Source organism: Diplotaxodon limnothrissa, linkage group LG6 (assembly GCF_057381915.1).
Source record: "Diplotaxodon limnothrissa isolate DT_005_m linkage group LG6, D_limnothrissa_male_GT1.1, whole genome shotgun sequence".
NCBI lineage: Eukaryota > Metazoa > Chordata > Actinopteri > Cichliformes > Cichlidae > Diplotaxodon > Diplotaxodon limnothrissa.
Genome location: NC_140601.1, coordinates 20,057,263 through 20,082,104, shown reverse-complemented (window position 1 = coordinate 20,082,104; position 24,842 = coordinate 20,057,263). Strand labels below are relative to the sequence as shown.

Below are 24,842 nucleotides of genomic sequence, written 5' to 3'. Positions count from 1 at the left end.
ATTCAACACAAAACTGAGGTAAAGCCCATGATTGGAGCAAAAGGGTTAACACTGACTTTGTTATTGCAACACACTTACACCAGTTAGTTAACAGAAATATCGTTTCGGAAGCAAAAGACAGAGTGCGAGAGGGCAACGATGCTACTGAATGTATGAAGTTATGAAAATAGCTGTTATGTCAGATGTGGAGCCGTCGTTTAGTATGCATTACCTCAAAAAAATGCGTCCTCTCTAAAGACGAAGCTGCATAACCATGTAAACGAGTAACCTGAAATTATTATTGAAATGAATTATTTTTCCTGTTTCTGCGACGCGATGAAAACAGCTGAGCGAACGTGATCGACGACGTTTATTTCGTGCGACGAGGGGGGGGGGGCGCACAGAAAATACTTTGCACGAGCGAGACAACGGTGTTAAAATTTCATCAATGAAAAAAAAAAGACAGAAAAGTCACTGAAGAGTAGTTTTATATGTACTTTTCCTGTTTGTGGTCTATTTTTTTTAATCTGTTAATTATACACAGGCAATTGCCGAGACAACTTTAAGGCTTCCCTAATGTCCGAGCCATAGAACATATGGCTAGCGACAGCAAACGGCTAACTGCACCTGCTTCCTATCTGTATGCTGCTGCGATCTACACAGTGGGGCCTGAACTGGCGAATCTGCGGCTGCCTGTTTGCTAGCTCCGTTAGCAAGGAGGGATAGCAGCTGTCACGCTCCCCAGTTGAAATCGTGCTGGGTTTGCTGCCGCTCAGAGTTCATGTAAGTTTAAAAAGGCTCTGTGCTATATTTTCTGTTTCAACCCACCATTGTTGTATTTTTTATTGTCAATGATGTCTAACCCGCGCTTATACTAAGTAGCTTAACTACACGAGAGCTAGCCTAAAGTGGAGTTTATTCCCAAGTTGGTCGAGAAAACTGGAGCTGAACCGGCTAATATTGTAGCTTACCTCCTAACTGATGCAACGTTAGCTCATGTTAAGCGCACAATAGTGAGCTGTCACGAATACACAGTTAATCCAAATATAGGAATAAACACACCAAAGTGTTTTAACATTTTCATTTTGTTGTAATGCTGGTGACCTTTACTGTTCTAACACGGCAGCCATGGTTTTATTTTCATTATTTTACCTTTTTCTTAAATCTGTAAAGACTTTATATAACTTTACATACATACATACATACATACATACATACATACATACATACATACATACATACATACATACATACATACATACATACATACAAACAAATAGTGGGATTAAAAAAATCTTCACAATAAGAAAAATAATTTTTGAGTTATCATATTAAACCCTTAAATGTATGGGGCATTTGAGATATATGGGACTTTTGAAATTCAGATCATTGCTTGTATTACATCGTTATTTTCTGTAGCATATTAATAGTAACAAAACCAAAGCAATACAGGATTAGTTTATGATCATGTTACAATGTAATGGTCTTGATTTTGATTGGTTTTGTAATTCTTGAATATTAATGTGAGCTAAATTTACTCTTAGCCTATCACAGTTTGCCAGCCTTTATCATACCCATGCTTAGACAACTGCTGCAGGATAACTGTCATTGTTCACATACTTTCATGCATACTTTTCTTTTATGTGAAAGGTTTAAAATGTGCATCTGTGAATGTTCTCGAGGGCAAATTTAACACATTGTTGTAGTCATGAAACTGGGGTATTACAGCAAATACATTTATCACCTGATGTACGCTGGCCCAAAGACACATTTTCCCCAGAATTTAAGCCATTTAGTCAATTAAGAATTGGAAAGTCTAGAACCCCCATATGTTTTCTGTTATTATTCATTTGTCTCTGGGCTAGCCACTGGGAATTAAGCTGGCAGAAATCTTTGTTACGTGCTCAGCTCAGTGGGACCCCAACGCGCATGCTCTATGAGCCAAAATTGCAGAAATGTGGAGAACATCTGGGTACCTCATGGAGGAAGCTTGGATGCCTTTTTGGATCACTGAGCAACTTTTATTCAAGTTTAAGAACCGTGAACTGTGTTGTCTCTGGTATCCAGTTCTCATTTAGGCCTGTATGATACAGAAAAATATCTTATAACTATCATTTTTTTCATATCAGTTGTATATTAATGTGTAAATATGTAAAATTTAACAAACTTTTAAATATAAACAAAAGAAAACATAACAAAAGACATATTCACTCTGTTGTAGTCCACTTTGTCTCCCACAAAGGATTGCAGTAGTGTCCCACTGAAGTGGGAAGTGAGGCTCATGCATGGATCAGATATGTGACTTTACCATTTAACTACAAATTTGATGTGGTAGTGAAGTATGACACCATTGTCTCTCTACACTCTATGTACAGCTGGGAAAGTGTCTCTTGAGAGAGATGTTATGTCCATGAATTTGGACGTTGGATGGGTCAGTTAGCTGCTTAAATCTGATGTTTTTAAATATCCTTACTGACATCATGTCTTGTCATGGCGTTATCTGCCTTTGTGGGAGCATGGTTTTGACACAGTTTGCAGTGCACCCAGTTCTGCTTCTTTTTCAGACTTTTAATGGCCAAAATATCTCCACACTATTAAGTTACTTTGACATTTTAGCCATGTCGTCTTGCTTTGAACCTCTGGCTGTGTCCATTGGGTTGTCACTCGAGTTTTCCTTAATGTTATCTCCCTCATGCTTAATTTATGGTGCTGCGATTATGTCCGTTTGTGTACATATTTTCTTACGGAAAGCCAGTAGAGAAGGGCTTTCAACCAATGCAAATGTGCTCAGTGCCGTCAATTGAATGCTGAGTGGTTGACAAGTCTGCAGGAACAGGCGAGGGAGTGACACTGTCTAAGACAGCACGAAAACTAAAGACAGTGGCTGGAGTGGACACTTTTCATTGTCTTTAACACTCTGTTTGTCTTCAACTCTGGCTCAAGGACCAACAACACGAACAAGAGTAGGCTATAGACTAGTTGTACCACATATTTTCGACACTGCACCATTTGACAACAGATGCTCTCTGCAGGTAAATGAACAGCCCGTAGCTGTATACGGACTGCCAACGTAGTAACACTGCTGGACCATAATTTCTTTTTCACACTCCTAACATACTGGTGTGCACGACTCCAGTAGCCTAAACATTAGTACATGTGCTGCTGCGAGGAGCTTCTCCTAATATGACATCGCTCTAACTCTATTCCAGCCACACCATTGCTGTTCTCACTGGCATTGGCTTTTTGTGTTGTCTGTCAAATTATAGAATGAGTTCTGTTGACTATTTATTGACCATGTCCCATATTGCTATTGAAAAAAGTTATTTCACAATTTTCTATTTTTATCCTTTTATCGCTTAGGCCTGTTCAACTTAATACATCAATGGTGGAAATACAGCCTAATCAGATGACACCAGGGAACATGATGCACTCACAATATATAGACGAGCTCCATTATATCTTTTCTAACAATGTGATTGTCAGTGTCCAGAGAAGCAGTTCTGTGCCAGAATGTTTCTAGTGGTGCAAAAGTTTATCTTTAAACTTTTCTGCGAATGTTGCTCCAACTTGTGATGCACTGATGCATCGTGAAATGTAGTGTTAGGGCATTTGCAATGTCAGAAGAGCAGTTTTGGGTGACTCTGGTTTCTAAGTTAGAGTTTTAAAAAAGTCGCTTAAAGTAGCTTAAAGTTGGAGCGCTTTTGTGTTACTTCTGCCAGCCTAGATTGGTATGGCATACTTTTTTTTTTTTTCAAGATAACTTTAACCGTTTCCACACATAAACAGCAACTCGTAAATTTATCATTTTTTTTATTTCCACTGCTTAGAGCAATGGTCTGTGAGAAGACAAATGTCCACATTGGTTTGCTCTGCCCTTCCAGCTGCAGTGCGTGGAGAATTTACATTACTGTGGACATCATATCTTAGCCATGCCACAATAAAAGCCACTTAGTGTACTCCTAGTGCCAGTCCCAAGCTCAGATAATTGGAAAGGGTTGAGTCAGGAAGGGGTGATAAAGGGCACCATTAGAAATGAGCGTTAGAACTCTAACTCTAAGAAATTGCAGGGCAGCAGAAAGGAGGTGGAGGAAAAATAAAAATACTATCAACCATCAAATATTTTGCGAGCAACTTAAAATGTACAATAATACATTAAGGAACTCAAGAAATTCATACTTCGCCAAAATAATCAGTAATAACAAAAATAATCCCAAGGTCCTCTTTTCCACCATAGATCACTTATTTAACCCTGATTTTAACAGCTCCCAAAGAACCCCCACAGACTCACTCTGTGAGCAGTTTGCAGACCACTTCAGGGGAAAAATCAGCGCCATCAGATCTGATATTTTATCTAATCGCGATATGTTTGTAAACACATCTGATGGCTCGATTGTACCTGAGGAGACACTGGACAGCTTTGTCCTGGTTAATGCTGAGAACCTTCAGAAAGTTTTCTCCACAGTGAGACCCACCACATGTCTTTTAGATCCAATCCCTTCTTCACTCTTTAAAACACTTTATGGATTTTTTGAGGCTGAGCTTTTATACATGATGAATTGCTCTCTTCAGTTGGGTGTCTTCCCTGCTGCCTTTAAAACGGCGGTGGTGAGGCCCCTTCTGAAGAAGAGCAATTTGGATTGTAATGATTTTAATAACTACAGACCTGTATCCAACTTACCATTTTTAAGTAAAATCTTAGAAAAACTTGTTTTTACTCAGATTACTGATTTTCTCAATGATAGACAGATCCTGGAGATATTCCAGTCTGGATTTAGGGTGAACCACAGCACAGAGACGGCTCTCCTAAAGGTTTTAAATGATCTTAGATGTAACTGGGACTCCCAAAAGCTCTCAGTCCTGGTGCTACTGGATCTAAGCGCAGCCTTTGATACAGTAGACCACGCTATTCTTTTAAACAGACTGAAACACATGGTGGGCCTCTCTGGTGCTGTACATAACTGGTTCACTTCCTATCTCTCTGACAGAACTTTTATGGTGAGTATGGATACATGCTCCTCTAAGATCCATAGAATGACATGTGGTGTGCCTCAAGGGTCGGTTTTAGGCCCTGTACTTTTTAATTTGTATATGCTCCCTCTCGGCAGTGTCATCAGGAGGCATGGAGTGAACTTCCACAGTTACGCTGATGACACGCAGCTGTACATCTCCGTGTCTCCTGATGACACCAGACCAATGGATGCCCTTTTTAACTGTATCTTAGATATACGATCTTGGATGGCAGAAAACTTTTTACAGCTTAACCAGGACAAAACTGAAGTTTTAATCGTCGGTCCCGAGGCTCAGAGAGAGAAACTCTTGTCTAAATTACAGGCATTTTCACTATGTCCTTCGCTACAAGTGAAAAACCTGGGTGTTATTTTTGACTCTGAGCTTGGTTTTATCCCACATGTTAAACATGTAACCAAAATTGGATTTTATCATCTAAAAAATATAGCCAGAGTCCGCCCTATTCTCTCTCGGGCCAACACGGAGATGCTGATGCATGCTTTTATTACCAGTCGCATTGATTACTGTAATGCCCTGCTCTCTGGTCTTCCTAAGAAGAATATTTCAACTTTACAACTTTTGCAAAACTCGGCAGCTCGTGTGCTGACGAAGACCAGAGGGCGGGCCCACATTACACCAGTTTTAGAATCGCTGCATTGGCTCCCCGTGTGTTTCAGGATCGATTTTAAAGTTCTTTTATTGGTTTTTAAATGTCTTAATGGTCTTGGGCCTTCTTATCTCTCAGATCTGCTTTTACCATACGAACCCTCGCGGACCCTGAGGTCCTCTGGTACTGGCCTTTTAATTGTCCCTAAAGTCAGGACACATACTCACGGAGAGGCAGCTTTTCAGTGGTATGGTCCTCGTCTGTGGAACAGCCTGCCGGAGGAGCTCAGGGCCGCAGAGAACGTACATGTTTTTAAGAACAGGCTCAAGACCCACCTTTTTAATTTAGCTTTTACTTAGCGTTTATTTCTTTTATGCTTATTTATTCTATCCTGTTATTCTATTATTAATTTAGACTTTACCTAATATTTATTGATTTTATTCTTATTCATTTTTTAATCTTCTTACTCTATTTATATTTATATTGTATCCTGTTCTTATTTATTTTATCATTTTACCCTGTATATATCCTATTGTGTCATATCTCCAGTGTTTCCTCAGAGGGCGCTCTCTGCACCGGGGCTGTGATCGACTGTGGCTGCTGGGTCTCTGGGGGTCCTCTCAGCCTGGCTGGGGGGCTCCTTGGCCTCCCTCCTGCTGTGTGCCCAGCCTGGAGGCTGCGGTCTGTGACCGGCTCCCGGTGCAGACGGCTCCCTGTTATAGTGTTTCCTCACTTGGCTCATGCGAGCCCAGCCCAATTTTTACTCTTTAAGTGTGTGTGTGTGTGTGTGTGTGTGTGTGTGTGTGTGTGTGTGTGTGTGTGTGTGTGTGTGTGTGTGTGTGTGTGTGTGTGTGTGTGTGTCTGTCTGTGGGGGGGGGGATATGTGTGTATTCACATCATTTATGTTAGTGTGGGGAGTGAGTTGGAGGGTGGGGTGGGCTGCTTTTAACTATGTAAAGCACTTTGTGCTACTTTTTTTTTTTTTTTTTTGTATGAAAAGTGCTTTATAAATAAAGATTGATTGATTGATATATTTCTAAGCATGTCCTTTATTATAATAATAATAATAATAATGTATATAAACTATACATTATTATTATTTTTTATAAAGGGAAAGATTAGAAATGAGTATATCTGAGGGACAACTCAACATCACCCACTGTCTCAGATCTTTCTTTTAAAGGGACATTTTCATAAAATCATCCAATATAAAAGAAAATGCTGTTCTGGAATAAACCATCAAATTTGTGCATATTTTAGTAAATGAGATTCATTCTAAACTGACAGGTTTGTGCAATCTGCATATCATCTGCATACTGCCCCACCTCGATTACTCTATATAAGGAAAGTTGTTTGCCTCCAGGTATAGTGGAGAAACTGGTCATGATATTGCAAGATAGAAACCTGCACCTATAAGGCAGGGAAAAAGTCAGATTTAAGAAACTCAGGCTGAAATAATGGAGCTTCTGAATATTGCAGCACTCAGTGTGGCTTAAGTGAGGAAAAAGTTTGGGCATCAAATATGATATAAAAAAAAGACTAGCACACTACAAGAACACAATATCATATTTGGCATAATACCAAGAAAGTAAACATAGTACACGTATTGTCTGATTGATGTTGTACCCAAATAGATTCATATCACATACGCAGGGGAATGATGAAATTAACATAAACACTCGTATGAATGATTTATGTACAGATTTTTGAGTACCCATTGTTAGTAAATGGGGACCAATGGATCTGCATTGATTAAAAACCAATAGTGTGAGAGAATACACAGAATTTTAATTTTCTTTATGTAATCAGTTAATCAGTCAGTCTTTTTTAATTATCTCATAAGGTGTAAAGCTTTTGACAAAATGTATATTTGAAAATGCATAATCTGCTATAGGGCTGCACGATTTTGCATAAAATGAGAATCACGATTTTTTTTTTATTAGAATTGAGATCACGATTCTCTCACGATTTTCTTTTCCAGTATAAATATTTATTGCACTTATTCACTGCACATCAACTTCGTAACAGTTGAGACTGAACATAAAAACAATAAATAAACATAAAAACAATAAATGTCTCACATTTTGTCGTTGCCGCAAAATGTTGTACTGCTTGTAATTCCGTCTCCACCGTTGCTCGACACTGCGTGTATAGAGCAGGTAGTGCAACAATAGAAAATAGTTGCAGGACAGCACTGTGTAGCGTTTGTCTAGGGTGTTGATCATTTTCCTAAATCCCTCGTTTTGAACAGTGTTGATGGGAGCCATATCTTTGGTCAGGTGATAAGTGATAGCCTCCGTAGTTTCTTTGCCTGCGGGAGTTCGACGGGTATGGGGAAGCGCTGTATAAGGTTCCCATTATTGATGTTTGGGTGGTTGACCGGGACGGATTTTCTCCTGTCACTTTCTTGGCCTTTACAGCTTCCTCATCTCTCAGGTGCTCTCCGTTGTTTTTTCAATGCCAGCTGACTTCTGTATCACGTGGTATAAGGCTCCGCCTTTGTCATTTGTTGAGCAGGAAGAGTGAGCGCTTGTTTTCATGCAGCTTATGTCCCAGATCAAAATGCGGTACAATTGTCATCTTTTTCTTTTTTAGATCGTTGTCACTTGGAAATGAGAACGCACATAAGTATGAATTGAGATCGTGATTTTCTAACGACTAATTGTGCAGCCCTAATCTGATATAATATACAATGATTGAAGCATTGACAATAGTGGAAAGCCTTAGTATTTCTGTATTGCCATGCTTTCAGTTGATCTCTTCTTCTGGGCAAAATTCATTTCAAACTTTCTCACAATACAATTATTGCCGAGATTTTTTGTGTTTAAAAAAATACATAGAAATCACTATTTAGGGCAAATATGAGGAAGATGATTGCATTTGTCTTCATAACCAGTAGCTGCATCTGGTGCTAAAGAGTTTTACATCTTCATGGTGTCTTTTATTCTAAAATCTGTAGGGCCTTCCAGTTCCTTCAGATGGTGCTGCCACACTGCACTCTTCTTTTAATCACAATGTTCAGGTTGGCAGACAGGTAAGGAAGTATCCTCCCACAGTCAATTTCAACTGTGGGAATGAACCATGAAAAGAGGAAACGTTTGTATCCATACTGGTGTGCTCACACACCAACACCATACCACAGAAAAATGGTGGTTAAATGATAGATTTACATATGTGATTCAAACCGCCTGTGCTGCCTGTGTCTGTGCAGTAATAGCTTTGATATTTTCATTTAAGAGTGGGTGTACAAGCAATATGTGCATCTTTAATAAGATACAAGTGCACATAGCTGGAAGTGCTTGTAACTTGTTAAATACATGTATTTGCGAAACAGAAGGAGAATTGAAGCTTTTGTAATTATGTCAGGTGGATAAGTGAGACTGCGTTGCAGGTAATAGCTCACTTCACTCTTTTTCTTTTTTGTTTTTTTTTTTCTAAATCGATAACGCATTTCAGTGTAATATCCGTCGCTCCAGCGCCTTGATGCTGCATGCGGTACCTCTGCCTCAGGATACATTTTCAGAGGTTATCCAAATGAGATCTGCCTTTTTGTGGCTCTTGTTATTACTCTACCACTGGTTCTGTTTAAATCAATTCAGTTTCTCAAAAAAACAACGCTTTGATCCTTGATTTTATCAACTCCAGCTTTTTAGTGTTTCTAATTTCCTCATCCCCCAACATTTTGTTTTCATCCTGGGCCAGCTGTTGTTTTCCAGTGCCTCCCTGTAATATGTGTAAGACGTTTTCTTCTTCATGCCTCAGCCTTGTAAAAATCCTTCTTTTCCTCTTTCCTCAAGAAGTAATTTGCCAAGCGCAACATTATAAAGGAATATTAGGATAAACAAGCTTAGTATCATTTTATCCAGTCTGGCTTGGAACGTGTCAAGTATTTATTACTTGTTCCTCTCTCTCGGTCAGCATACCTTGTGGATAGAGCTCAAAGACTGTTACTCTAGACAACAGAGTAAAAAGCCCATCAAAATCACATTAGGACTTGGTTTATACTCAGTGACGCTGTACTTTATAGAAAACATGTGAAAGTGATTGTTCTTTTTGACATATTGCTATCAGGCAATCAGCACATTATATAAGATTTATGCATTATTTATAATTATTAATAAACATGTTCTAACTCTGCCACAGCATTATATTATGATACATTACACAGAAAGTACAATGGAGTGCCCTTTTGTCCTGCGCAGAAGATCTGCGGCACAAACCACCTTTGAAATTGCAATGTTCTGTTTTTGTTGAGACTGTCTGAGACCTGTTGACTTAACTCTGTGGTCATTTTGGAAGCTGTAGTTTGCGGTAAAGTTGTACTGGAAAGCAAACCAGTAATTCAAACAGGTCTTTGTTGATGTTTAGCATGGTACTACTACTACTTTAAGGGTGTACTCAGACTAGACACTTTTGATTTGCTCCCTGCCTAAGCATCAATGTCCCCTTGTACCACTCCAATACTGGCTTGTGCTATATTTGCCATTAATCTGTGCCTGATTGCACTTCAGTTTATCTTTGTTTGTTTTCATACTCCATACATACTCCTGTTCAGTACCTTTAAATTGAGCTCTGGTTTGTTTTTCTCCTTTGTGCAGTTCATATTTTGTAAGGTGCACTCTATATTTGCAATCGGACCAAAGCAATATCCCCAGACTTTTTGGGCGAAGTGGTCTTAGCTGAGTTCCAAACAAACTCCAGAGTGGTTCATTTAAGATGAAATTGTGATTCAACCTTAAGCCAAACCAACTACCAGGTGTATGTTACAGACTTGAGCTAAACGCCTTTCCATAACTATGTATGCTTTGCATTTGGGGTGGCTGTGACTCAGGAGTTGGAGCAGGTGATTTACTTATTGCAAGGTTGATGGTTCAATCTCTGGCTGCTCCAGTTTGCCCAGAGTTTTCTTGCACGGTGCATTCACTGGCGTTTAAATGTGTGTGAATGTGTTCCTGAATGGGTAAATGAGACATGTCGTGTAAAGCACTTGGAGTGTGGGTGCTATGTAAGAATCAGTCCATTAACCATTGGGAGATGCAGCAAAGTACCATAAACCGCTTATTTGTTTTGAAAAGTGCTATACAATTAAAGTTTTTTGCCCTGTCCCAGTGTTGTCAATAAGTGGGCTGAACAATCTTATGTGGTTTGTAGAAATGCAGGAAAATTGGTTTTCTTTGAGTTTACTTGCAGTTTCTTCTGTGTGAAAAGAAACCAAGGCACTTAAAACAGTTAAGTGTACAAATATATCAACTGATTGAGAGCAGAGTAAATGAACTATAGGTGTGCAAACTCTTCCCTCTTTCATACATTTATGCTTTTGAGAATTGCACTTGCACAACGCAGTGAGATCCATTATTTTATGACATTTTGCAGCCTAATTAAAGCAGTTTTTGGAAGTAGTGGCACGCTGTCCTGTCCTTATGGGTATGGCTAGCAGGACACTACATGCGTCTCAGGGCCAAGTTACACTTGTCAAACAAACTGGAATTTAGGAGTCAAATGTGCTCAGTCACAGTGTTGTGAGTACACCGTGATATACCTGTATTCTTACTTTGACCCACTAACTTTTATAGTGTGAACAATGTTGGAGTGGTTAACACATCTGCCGAACATGCAAAAGACCCCTGATTTTAGACCAGAAGGAGGCAGAAACCCAGCCTCGGGGTGTCTCAAGCTAGTGTACTCACAGAGTTGGTTCCAAGCCTGGATAAAAGGGAGGGTTGACTCAGGAAAGGCATCCAACATAAAATCTGGCCCACGTCAAATTTGAGGATCCAGCTGCTGTAGCAACCCCTTAAAAAAAAAGGAGTAATGTGTAGTAGCCAAAAGGTTGAGGTACTTGACCCTAAGTTACTCAGCAGTGCGTCCATGCAGTCTGAACCCAAGTGAAAACACTTGGGTAGAAAAAGCACAGAAAATTTTGCTTGTATGAATTGGTGTGAAGGGGTGAATAAGTCAAGTTTTATAAAGTCCTTTGAGTGCTCAGAGTAGAAAAGAGCAATATAAGAACCGTTTGTTAATCACTTCCTGCAGAGCTAACATGTATAATATTGAATTACAGCAATCTCAGGATGCTGGCTGCCCTCAGTATTCACCAGAAGTCGTCATATTGCATTTGTGTTTTTGACTGTATTCTTGTTGTTTTGTTTTTGTTTTAGGTTTTTAGTCCGCTCATTGATCAAAATGAGTCACAACCCTTTGTTGAGGCTGGAGCAGCGGGCAGCTGAGGCCGATCAGCTCATTGAGTACCTCAAACAGCAAGTCCAGCTACTGAAGGAGAAAGCCAGTAAGATACGCTCATACACTTTTGTTTAAAGAAATTTCTCAGCTACTTTACATATGTAAGGATTTATGTTTATGTTTGTTTTACATTCAGTTTTTCCGTTATTTATTACACGTACTTGCAATAAAAAAAAATAAAAATAAAAAAAGCTTTTAAATAGTTTCAGCTTTTTAGGGAAATATATTTCCACATTTAGCCTCTCCAACAATGATGTTCTGGGCAAACAAAAACATTGGGCACTGCCATGCCTAAATGCTAATACCAGTATTTGGGGTGGTAAATTATTGCATACTGGTTGATAATGAAGTTTGTTTGATTTTCTAATTTGTTTAGATTGGCTACATGCAAAAAGTCCCTGCACATGCCACTCCAGTGCCATTAACCTGTAATAAATAATAAAATGTTGCATTTCTTTTTTGCATTTCTCCTTTGTTATTCTCATGAAATAAACAACGTTTTGGGTGGATGCAGATGTTTACAAGAAACGTCGAATGAGCATTACATTTTTTCTCTTCTGTTAACTCATAGGTGCTGCATTTATTTATAAGGTTTGCCATAAATGTACAGTCTCAAAACTGTGAAACTCTATGTTAATTTTGTGGGGATTTTACATTCAATTGTGTGCTGACTAGTAACAAGAATTTACTGCAGTTCTCCAGGCCAGCGTCAGAGAGGAGAAGAAACTGATGGTGGAAAATGCCAAATTAAAGAACGACATAGAGGAACTTAAAAAGCAGCTGCTGGAGAAAGAAAAGAGAAGAGGAGGTATGTTGACTTTTTGTTCCCGGCAAGGCTTCCATCACAGATTAAATGTTTGTCTTCAAAAAGATTGATGTTGTTATCCTTTATATCTAGTTTTTGAAGCAATTGTGAGCACCGCCTGACCATTTGATGTTAGTTGTTGCTCATTAGAGCGTTTGTTTGGTTTGTGCTATCAGTGATAACATCTTGTGCATTCTCGCCTTAGCCTATTATAACCAGCTCTTTTTTTGGGGGGGGGTATAAAACAACCATACTGCTTCAAAAACTCCCCGTTATATTGTGGGAATAACATGTGTGTCAGCCATTGCACTTATGACATATATTGACATTGAGAGGTAAACAGCTGAGGCCATTTAATGCTTTCCAGAAAAAAGATGCAGGAATAAAAGAGGGCTGGAAGAAATAAGTAATTTATCCTTGCTCAAAAAGCTGGATAGGTTTTGGAGAGTCGAAAGATTGTGTTCCAATAAACTCAAGACAATGTTTTTCCACACAGTATATATGATTGTGATGTTTAGCTTTGGGGTTTCTTGTCGATGGCTTTAAGGTGACTGAAAATGGCTCAATCAAAACGTGGATAAATATAAAGGTTATTGAAAGTCAAAGAAATTCCTCAGCTTTGGATATCTGCCTGCAGCGGAGTTATGTTTTCAGTGCCTTTTGTCTGTTTGTTTTGTTCTGTCAATGAGATTACACAAAATCTACCAAGCTAACTTTAATGAAGCTCAGTGAAGAGGTTAGGAATGACCAAAGGAAGAACGTGTTCAATCCTGATGAATTGATTGAAAATGCTCATGTGAAGAAGGATTTCAATGAGAAACTCAGCATATTGCAGAAAAATAAATGTCAGCCTGAAAACCAGATTTCTAAAATTTATTATGAAATGTGAATGATATGCAGATAATTACCAAGGCGTCTAGAAAGGTTACATTTCAGGTAATCGCGCACACATTTTTTTTCTTGGTATTGATATTTCACTCAGGGATTGTATCTTATGTAATATTTTGATAGAGAAAGGGAAAATTGGTTTAAATGTGGAAAAAACCTAGAGAGGAAACTTAATGGGAATGTGAAGAGTTTTAGAGGTTGTTGCCTGTAATTCCAAGGTAAACCGGAAAGGTCCTGATCTCAGGTCCCAACATAGAATTAAGGTAATTAAAAGCATTATGGTGACGGTGGTGTGCCTGCAGACCGATGTTTGTCAGACATAGACACTGGATTTTGTAGGAATTCAAACATCAGGCGCCTGAAATGAGGGGTTACTTGTTCCTACAGAGTTATTGTCGGACATTGTTCCCCGCTTTATGGTTCCTTTTCCTTGTTTCCATCAACTTGGACACTGTGATTTTCCCATCAAAACAGTTTGCATCAGGAGAGCAATCCTCCCACTGGGTGTGTAAATAAAGCACCCCCCTATATCATTTCATCATATTATGTTGATGCAACCAGCTCTGTGCATGAAAAGGGTCAACCAAGAAGTTGTGTATGTGAAGTTTGAATATTCTCTGTTTTGTTCCAGTGCAGCTTTGTGTTCGTTCATTCATTCACATCGGATTTGGGAAACATGGAGTGCGTTCAGATCAGCCACAGAAAAAATGAGTCAATTATTAATCATGTACATTTTACTAATATTTTGCATCTGTTCTTTCTGTAGTGCTTGATGTTCCCATGCCATCAAGTGCCACCACTGTCGAGTGCAATTCAAAGCCCACTCCTCCTAAACCCTCTGGTCCAGCACCTTCTGGTTCAGCACCATCTGTTGCTGCCGTCAAGGACATCTCTCCTAAAGATGAGGCTAAAAAGAAGAAGCCTGAGAAAAAAGGTAAAAGGAAAAAGATCAGCAGATGTCAAGCTGGCTCAACTATTTAAGTTGCTTTAGCTCATCTGCAGTTGCTGGACATGTGCAAGCTGCTTTGCAGCCCACCTCCACCCATCCATCCATTTTCTTTCACATGTCTAATTCAGGGGCTGGAACCTATACCAGCTGTCATAGGGCGAAAAGCCAGGTACACCTGCACAGATCACTAGTCTATCCCAGGGCTAACATAGAAAGACTGATCATATAAAAGACCCTCATATTGTTCACCCTCATATTCAAATCTATGGCCAATTTGTAATCACCATTTAACCTTACGCCATGCATAAGTTTTTGGACTGTGGGAGGAAGCTGGAGTACCTGGCGAGAACCCACGCAAGCACAGGTAGAACATAAAAACACCACATAGAAAGGCCTCAGGTGGGATTTGAACCTAGGACCTTGTGGCCGCGAGGCAAACCTGGTAACCAACAAACATCTTTCTCTATGTAAATGTCTAATATCAAGTGAAAATGAGAATTATCTGCACATGTGGTCTGTTTTTATGCCTTAATGGTTCCACAAAGCACTTTACAGTATGTTCCCTACTGGCCCATTCATGCACACACTGACACGTCAGGTACAACTGGATGCAAACCAACTTGTCAAAGGACTTTTATTACGTAGTTGGGTCTGGGATCACTCCCATTAGTGGACAACCCACTCTACCACCTGTTCCATGGCTGCCTCATCGCCACAGCCTGTTAATGGATCCAGGATTTCAGGCTCCGCAGGACAATATCCAGTGACGTTTGATTTGTTTGGAATTTGTAAACCACATATATGACAAGTCGTCTTTGTGCAATGTCACAGCTAATTGGATCTAATTTGAGCGTAATTTAATGTTAATGTTTCATTGATGTGCATCATTTGTGTACTTTATTATGAAGTTAAACTGTTTTACGTTTATGACAAGTTTACAGTACAAAACAAGAAAATCCATGCCATAAACCTGGATTAATTAGCAGTAAAACAAATATTTATTCTTGTTTCAGGAAATCTTGTTTGACCTAATTGCGAGGGCTGCAGCATACACACAGGCAAGAGTCAGCTCTGGGTTTGTTTATGAGGTTACTATTTAAAAAGACACTGACAAATTCATTGGAGCTTCTGGCTTTTCTCACATCCAGAACTGTTCATAAAAATGGTGACTTGGTCTTTACTTCATTCAAACACTTATCTATATAAGCTCATGTGCAGCTTTGGAGGAGTTTAAGTAATGTTACATGACTGTCCTGTCATCACAGTAGAGAAACAATAACATGGTGTAAAAGCGATGAATTTAAATTAAATGCAGGTTGCAATTTCAATGCTTAAGAGCTAGTTTGGCCTTTGAGGAATGATAGAAGACTGAGATGATTTCATCACAGCATGGTGAAGGAAAGCTGCTTGACCTCTAGAAAGTAGCATTCAGTGGCACTTTTCGTAAACCAAACTTGGGTATTGATATTGTCAGTAGGTCAAAATATGTCCTCTGTAATCCTGCAAGTATGTGAAAAATATCCCCTCGCCAAAATTATTTCCGAAGTAAAGGAATTTGCAACACAGCTTTTCCAAACATCTTGGTTTTATTTTGGATGCTTACATTATTTTACTTTGCACATAGAAACAAAATGATTTCAGCCTACAGTTGTCTGTTGTAGTTTTAAACTACAGGGAGTGCAGAATTATTAGGCAAGTTGTATTTTTGAGGAATAATGTTATTATTGAACAACAACCATGTTCTCAATGAACCCAAAAAACTCATTCATATCAAAGCTGAATGTTTTTGGAAGTAGTTTTTAGTTTGTTTTTAGTTTTAGCTATTTTAGGGGGATATCTGTGTGTGCAGGTGACTATTACTGTGCATAATTATTAGGCAACTTAACAAAAAACAAATATATACCCATTTCAATTATTTATTTTTACCAGTGAAACCAATATAACATCTTCACATTCACAAATATATACATTTCTGACATACAAAAACAAATCAGCGACCAATATAGCCACCTTTCTTTGCAAGGACACTCAAAAGCCTGCCATCCATGGATTCTGTCAGTGTTTTGATCTGTTCACCATCAACATTGCGTGCAGCAGCAACCACAGCCTCCCAGACACTGTTCAGAGAGGTGTACTGTTTTCCCTCCTTGTAAATCTCACATTTGATGATGGACCACAGGTTCTCAATGGGGTTCAGATCAGGTGAACAAGGTGGCCATGTCATTAGTTTTTCTTCTTTTATACCCTTTCTTGCCAGCCACGCTGTGGAGTACTTGGACGCGTGTGATGGAGCATTGTCCTGCATGAAAATCATGTTTTTCTTGAAGGATGCAGACTTCTTCCTGTATCACTGCTTGAAGAAGGTGTCTTCCAGAAACTGGCAGTAGGACTGGGAGTTGAGCTTGACTCCATCCTCAACCCGAAAAGGCCCCACAAGCTCATCTTTGATGATACCAGTACTCCACCTCCACCTTGCTGGCGTCTGAGTCGGACTGGAGCTCTCTGCCCTTTACCAATCCAGCCACGGGCCCATCCATCTGGCCCATCAAGACTCACTCTCATTTCATCAGTCCATAAAACCTTAGAAAAATCAGTCTTGAGATATTTCTTGGCCCAGTCTTGACGTTTCAGCTTGTGTGTCTTGTTCAGTGGTGGTCGTCTTTCAGCCTTTCTTACCTTGGCCATGTCTCTGAGTATTGCACACCTTGTGCTTTTGGGCACTCCGGTGATGTTGCAGCTCTGAAATATGGCCAAACTGGTGGCAAGTGGCATCTTGGCAGTTGCACGCTTGACTTTTCTCAGTTCATGGGCAGTTATTTTGCGCCTTGGTTTTTCCACACGCTTCTTGCGACCCTGTTGACTATTTTGAATGAAACGCTTGATTGTTCGATGATCACGCTTCAGAAGCTTTGCAATTTTGAGACTGCTGCATCCCTCTGCAAGATATCTCACTATTTTTGACTTTTCTGAGCCTGTCAAGTCCTTCTTTTGACCCATTTTGCCAAAGGAAAGGACGTTGCCTAATAATTATGCACACCTGATATAGGGTGTTGGTGTCATTAGACCACACCCCTTCTCATTACAGAGATGCACATCACCTAATATGCTTAATTGGTAGTAGGCTTTCGAGCCTATACAGCTTGGAGTAAGACAACATGCATGAAGAGGATGATGTGGATACTCATTTGCCTAATAATTCTGCACTCCCTGTAGTGTCACACACGTCTCCTGAGCAATGCCAGCCCATTCTTCTTTGGCGAATCTCTTAAACTCCTCCAGATTTGATGTTCCTTTGGCACGGACCTTGATCTTAAGTTCACCCCACAGCTTTTCAATGAGATTCAAGCCAGGGCTTTGTGCAGGCCTGTTAATACCATTCACGTTGGTCTTCTGGAGGTAGTTCTTCACCAGGAACCACATTTGTTTTGGGTTGTTGTCGTGTTGGAAGACCAATTACAACCCAGACATAGTTGTGCTGCTGACTGCTCAAGGTTTTCTTTGAAAATCTTCACATATCCTTCTTTCTTAGTGATTCCTTCCAGTTTGACAAGATTCCCAGATCCAGACATGTGAAGTGTCACCACGGCATAATATTCCCACCGTTGTGTCACAGTGTGGAGGCGGTGTTTTTTTCTATGCCTTTTCCTTTTTCTCTATATAAACCTAAACTGATTCCTTTTGTTTTTGGCTTGATGTTTCATCAGATGACAGCTTGAACCCTTGAAGTCTTTTATACTGTATGTTATTGGAGGATTAACCCTCAGTTTTAACTTGATTTTTAAGTATCACAAAGTTAAAGTTCATCGCTGCACAGCAGTTTGTTATTTTATGGCTAAATAGATATTGTCTGTTTTACCTTTTTGTGACTTGTCATCTTATGTGCAGCACTTTGTGTTTCTGTCTAGAAAGGTGCTATATAAATACAATTTTATTTTTTATTTATTTATTTATTTATTTAATAAAAGGGTCTGTTTTTCAGCAGGGTAAATAATATCGGCACCGGTCATTTTTGTTTTTTTTATTAATATTATTCTGTTTTTGTGTGCAAATAGAAACTATTTATGCTTTGTAAAGAAAACTGCTATGTTTAGAAATGTTATTTCATTGGGGGGCTAATAATTTTGTCCTCATCTATATGGTTCACACTTTGTGGCGTCTGACTTCATTTCCTTCTATGGAAATGGAAACATACATTGGTGATATTGTTTCAGCTATGGTTTGTTTTCTGCAAGATTCCATGGGAAGTCACCAGTTGGCTGAAAATATTCTCAATGCTTTTAAATAAATATTTCCTGTCATATTATTCACATTTATTATAATACCATGAAAACTGTGACAGATGTGTTTCTTCAGCAGATGTTTCTTTTAATACATGATGAGTAGCTACTGACTGACTTTCCTTTTAAAAGCATTTTTGGCACTGAAATGTGCAATTTTAAATTAAACCATGTTCCTGTACACTCTTAGCGTGAATTTATTTATTTATTATTTCTGCAGGAGAGAAAGCTGAGAAGAAACAGGCTGCCCCCAGCCAAGAGGATGCCAAGGTGGATGTGTCTCGTCTGGACCTGCGTATCGGCCGTATAATCACAGCAGAGAAGCACCCGGACGCTGACAGTCTGTATGTGGAGCAGGTTGATGTGGGAGAGGCTGCCCCCAGAACAGTGGTCAGCGGACTGGTCAAGCACATACCTCTGGACCAGGTACAGTATTACTCCTTCAGACAAGATAAAAGTTTTCCTGTTATAAATAAGATTAGAGAAAATACGCATTTATGTTAAAGTTTAAGGGGTTTTATTTGCTTACAAATTATTTCGATTTGTTTCATTACAGATCCTAAAGTAAAATGTTTATTAGAATTTTATTAGATAAACAAAGGTACGACAAACAACGAAATCCGACATGTCGAAATATCTTATTACTCTAGAAGTAGAACATGATGGAAAATTTTCAAATTAATTTTGCTTAATGTGTGGTGTTAGTTACACTAAAATAAAAGCAAGTATTGAAAAACGGAAACAGACTGACGGGCTCATCGGCTGCATCTTAAATTGAACTCACAGCTGGCTACAGCAAAATAATGTATTAAAATCTCTTTTTTATTATTGCAAAAGTACAACAGTGAAAGTTTCTGTGTGCACTTCACTGGACCTGCAGCCTCTCGTCCACTCTGCTCCACCTCAGTTTGCAGCCAATCACGTACTAAACTTTGTTTGATTCAGCCTCTGTGCTCCAGATTTGACTCCTTATTTGCTCGGATTAGCTCTCCACACTCTGGATTCTCTTCTCAGCTCAGCTACAATTGACCAGTCTATTATGGAAATGCTGTTTTATAACATTTCTGTACTTTCTCCAGCTTTCTAAAACTCCAGAGACATGAATCAAAAAACTAAATGCAACAGCACAATGAGTTATTTTTACATTGATATAGCAGACCTTATTATTGTAGGATCTTTACCTTATAATGTAAAGCAGATTGAGGCAACTGCTGCTATGATAAATTAAGTTGAATTGAATTTACTAAAAGGTGTCCTACATTTTTTTTTAGAAAAAGGTCTTATTTTCTTAGATCTGGGATGCATCATCTCATCAAAATCCTTTTTTTTTTTTTTTTTCTTTCTTTCTTTCTTCTTAGCTTTTAGGGAAACTGTCTTCTTTTAAATCGTGGTAAACCTCAGAGGTCTCCTGGGTTTTTGCTTCCTTTGGTTATTGAAATGAGGCAAAGAGACCATAAAGCCTTGGATGCAGTCATTTCGAATTAGAGCATTGGAATTAGCATTATTGTTTCTGATGTATTATGAAATTCTCAGTCCTGTCCTCAAACAAATCAAATTCCTTTCAACCAAAGGAATTGGATATAATTTGTTTTTCCTCTTTCTCTTTGTATGCAGATGCAGAACCGCATGGCAGTCCTGCTGTGCAACCTGAAGCCAGCCAAGATGAGAGGAGTAGTGTCCCAGGCTATGGTCATGTGCGCCAGCTCGCCGGATAAGGTTGAAATTCTTGATCCTCCTAGCGGAGCAGTGCCGGGTGACAGAGTTACTTTCCAGGGCTTTCCAGGTACGGTTACTCTCGTCACTTTAATTTACCTGCACAAAAGAATATGCCGACCCATCAGAATTGAGGATTTTATCTTTAAACTATTTCCAGACAAGCAAGCACCAGGGATCACTCCCTGATTACCAGTGATAGTCACTGACATTTAGTTTGAAAAAATTTCCCAGACTCGTATCCACAAAATGACTCTGTGTTTGGGAATTGAAGGGTGTCGCTGAACCCTTTCACTGCCAGAAACAACATGGCGGTTTGAGCACTCATTCCTATGAAGACACCAATCACAATTTGTTTTTAGACCCCACTGAAAGCTCTCATTAGCTGACCCCTCGTTTCTGTTTGGTGGTAGCTAAATGGCCTGTGACTGCTGCTTCGGCAGGCTAATCAACACTCCCTGCTAGCAGCGTAACGTGATCTTTTTTATTGTCAGTTGAAAAGGTAATTACCTTGTTAAGCCCAAAGGATATAAATGAGTTTAGAGAAGAGAACACACGACCCCCAGTTCCTATCTATTAACTAATCAGCAAGACCATGTAGGAGTCAGGTTCCTTTCCTCTGAAGTTTCCCAAACACTTTCCAGGATATATGACCTGAAACGGCAGAAGAAAAAAAAAAGCCATCACAAAATACATTTGCAAAGCTGAATATGATGAAGGGGTTCACAATAACAATATTGGGAGTTCACTTTTTTGAAATGAGATATAATCAGCCTCAGTCTATGGTCCAAGAAAGGGTATTAGGCTACGTTCACACTGCAGGTCTTGATGCTCAATTTTGATTTTTTGATCAAATCCGATTCTTTTTGTCTGCTTGTTCACACTACAAATAAAATGTGACAGCAAACGCGCTCTAGAGTGAACCCTCAAAGCGGCCCGCATGCGCAAAAGAAGACGTCACACACAACGCGCTCAGTTTAGACCCAGACCAAACAGTATTGTTCGACTGATCGCAATTAATACAAAGACTTGTTTCGGACTTTACGTTTCCCAATTTTGCTTTATTTTGTTATTTACATATGGCCTAATAATTATCCTTATTGCTGTTTTAGAGAGGAGCGGTGCTTCAAGGATAGTTGCAGATTTCTGTCAGAATCTGCAGATTATACAGTACAAATAAAATGTTCACGTTTCTGCAACGTTGTCTTCCCAACAGTTTCACTAACATCTACACGGGATGGCCAGGAAGCGTTCGCGATGTCTTCTCGGGTGCTTCTCCAGAGCTGATAATTGCCGTCTGTCTTGTGTCAGTGACGTAAAAGCCGGATTTAATGCGACATGACCGTTCAAACAGCAGTCACTTTCTAAAACATCAGATATGTATCGGACTCAGTACCACATACGAAAGTGACCCAGATCGGTCAAAAAAGTCAGAATTGATGTGCTTTCGCCTGCAGTGTGAACGTAGTCTTAGAGGTAACAGACACTAAATACTGCAACATGCACGGGATGTGAACATGAATGGGTGTCTTTCTCTAGCGCTGTAATTGGCGTCCTGAAGGGAGGGGCAGAACTTGACACTGACAAAAAAATTTAAAAAGGAAATGTATATACAGGAAAAATCTTTAGTTTTTCATCTTTGGTGAGTTTAAAATCGCAAAGTCATTGGTGCATATTCACAACTCTACTGCCTGCTTGACTAGTGCAAACGGGTTTGTGTTGTTTTGAGCTTCTTTAATTGACACTAAACGGAAACATGCAGACACCCTCCGGAAATAAAATGACACAAAATTGAAAAGAAGAAATATTTTTAAAAATCTGAGACTTTAAAATAAATAAATAAATAAAATTAAGAAAAAAGAAAATATAAAGAACTATAATAACTCTTGCCTCAAGTGCAGCAGGCCACATGCATCCGCACAGGCTTTCAGCTGTACCACTTGAAAAGCGTTCTTATTCATCGTGTCCTCTTTTTAACCAGAACATTTTTATGGATGCTACATTAAAAGAGTCCTGTTCTAACCATCCTCTAAAATGTGGTTAATGAGAAAACAAAAGGAGTGGAGAACGGGAAAAGATGGGATTGGGATTTTTTTTTTTTTGTAATAACGTTTTGTTAAAAAAGTCAGGGAAGTTTTTAAAATACAGTGAAACAAAGGTGAAAAATAAAGCTGTCCTTTATTTTCCTCCTATCAAAACTCTTATAGCAGAGTTTCAGTTGAAGACAAACGACTCCTGGTGTTGGTAGATGGTTGGCAATTGTTAACATTTCCCCCAACTAATGGGACCCAGTACTTCTGCTTGAACTTAAGAATGTACACAAGTGGCTCATCAAAACCTCTTTCACGCTTCTCATCAAAAACTGATTGTTGCCACTCTTGGGTTGTAAACCAACAGAAATTGCTGCCCTGAGAAATGAAACACATTTGTGTCCTCATAGCCCGAAATGGTTGTGTAGAGTGGAAAAAGTCAACACCAGACAGAAGTCAGCCAGTACCGGCTATAAATCTTCCTCAAATGCCAAGCAACATCAAAAACAAGGGCATCATAAAATGAGAACCTCACCTAATTGTTTCCCTTGGATTCATATTTTGATTCTGAGAAATTCGGTTTAGATGTTTTGAATTACAAGACCAAATGGCCTTTTTCAAAAAGCGGATGCTCTAATAGCACATGACATAAAGTCAAACCATTCACAATTCATGTGGTAGACATAAAATAAGGATTAGCTGGATAAGTCATGAAATTACATATTGTTGGTCAGTTGCTCACACTTTCATGGTTTCAAGGTCTCCAGGGCCCGTTTTTATATTCATAAACGAACCCTCATAATCTCAGAGAAATGTGCTTGCTTATTATTTGTATATGCAACCACAGAAACCCTGTATTTTGTATTAGCAAAAGTAGACTTACTTTAATAACAGAACCCTCTGTATGTTTCAGGAAAGGTGTCAGCTAAATGATAATAGCTTTTGAAAAAAACAATTATGAAGTTCTTTGTTATGTTTTCGTGTCATCGTTGCCGTCTTCAGGGCCAATCTGGCATCTTTTGAGTAACAGCTGGTGTGTAATGCCACATAGGAGACAGTATAAAAGATGGATTACCACAGCAACTTGGTGAAGTCCCATTTAAAGGCCTAAAGCTGAGCGTTTTTGCTGTAGCTTTCTTGATGTTTTGAGATGTGAGGAAAGAGGGTTGGATCCGACTGTTAAACCACAGATTCATTTGGTAACTTTCTGACTTCTAATGGCTTGTGATTGACAAGCCACTCAGCATAACCGCTTCTTTTTCTCTGGCTTTAATAATGACCAAACTTAAGACTCAGTCACTTTTATTCATTATTTATTATTCATATTTATTCTCACTCCAAGCTCTGCACAAGATTCTCAATGTACTCAGACATAGTTTATGCATACGAATGGAAAAATAAAAGATTTGATCTTTATCCATCTTTATTTAGCATTTCTGGAGGTCACAAGGATTTCAGAGTGTTACATGCTCTCTTTCCAGACTATATTCCTGGATGACTGGGGCTTGAAAAAATGGAAATACCAGTTTAGCCCATAATGTGTTCTGAGTTCTCAGAACGTGGGAATCAAGTGCCCTTTTTCCATGGACTCCTGTAGGCAGTTTTTTGCAATCGGAGAGGGTTGCTTCGGGCTCGCCTTTACAAAAGATGCAGATTTAAGCCAATTCTGATTTGTCTTCATCATTCCTCAGGGTAAATTCATTTGTTTTCAACTTTATATGTGCTCATTAAGCAGTGCAGAGGCCAACATGTTCTTACTTGGATACAATAAAGCTCCTGGATAATGGGTTTTGACAGAAAGTGTGGGTCTTCACACATTTTTCTCCCGTTTTGGATCAACCTTTAAAGCTGACATGAGCAATCACGTTTAGAAGTGATTAGATGGGTCACAGTTTGCAACAGCTTTAACCCATCTGGTTATAAGGGATACCTAAAAATCAAATGCAAAGAGTTGGAACATCACAATAAAAACATAAACTCGTAGTGTTGGAGAATGTCCTTCACATGAGCAGAGAATAAAAGGTGAAGTCTAATATTTTCTTTTGATTGCAGGTGAACCTGATAAAGAGCTAAACCCCAAGAAGAAGGTGTGGGAGCAGGTGCAGCCAGACCTGCGCACTGACGACCAGTGCGTCGCAACCTACAAGGGAGCTGCGTTTGAAGTCGCTGGTAAAGGAGTGTGCAAAGCTCAAACAATGAGCAACAGTGGAATCAAGTAAACTAACAGAGCTGCTAGAGAAAAAAACCCTCAGTGTTTACTTTGCAATCATCTTCAGTGATGGATGGTGGAAATGGAAGTAAATGCTTTGAAGATGTTCAATAAAGGGGATTTGAAAAGTCCTACGAG

At 39.2% G+C, this 24,842-nt stretch overlaps 1 protein-coding gene across 1 annotated transcript; it reads left to right on the top strand.

The window, feature by feature from the left end:
- Nucleotides 1–638: 638 nt before the first annotated feature.
- Nucleotides 639–24,829, top strand: aimp1a (aminoacyl tRNA synthetase complex interacting multifunctional protein 1a). Its single transcript, XM_085355851.1, has 7 exons — nucleotides 639–762; nucleotides 11,752–11,879; nucleotides 12,528–12,641; nucleotides 14,293–14,460; nucleotides 18,973–19,178; nucleotides 20,367–20,535; nucleotides 24,548–24,829. Coding segments are annotated over exons 1-7 (954 nt in total). The 5' UTR covers nucleotides 639–760; the 3' UTR covers nucleotides 24,715–24,829.
- The last annotated feature ends 13 nt before the right edge of the window (nucleotides 24,830–24,842 follow it).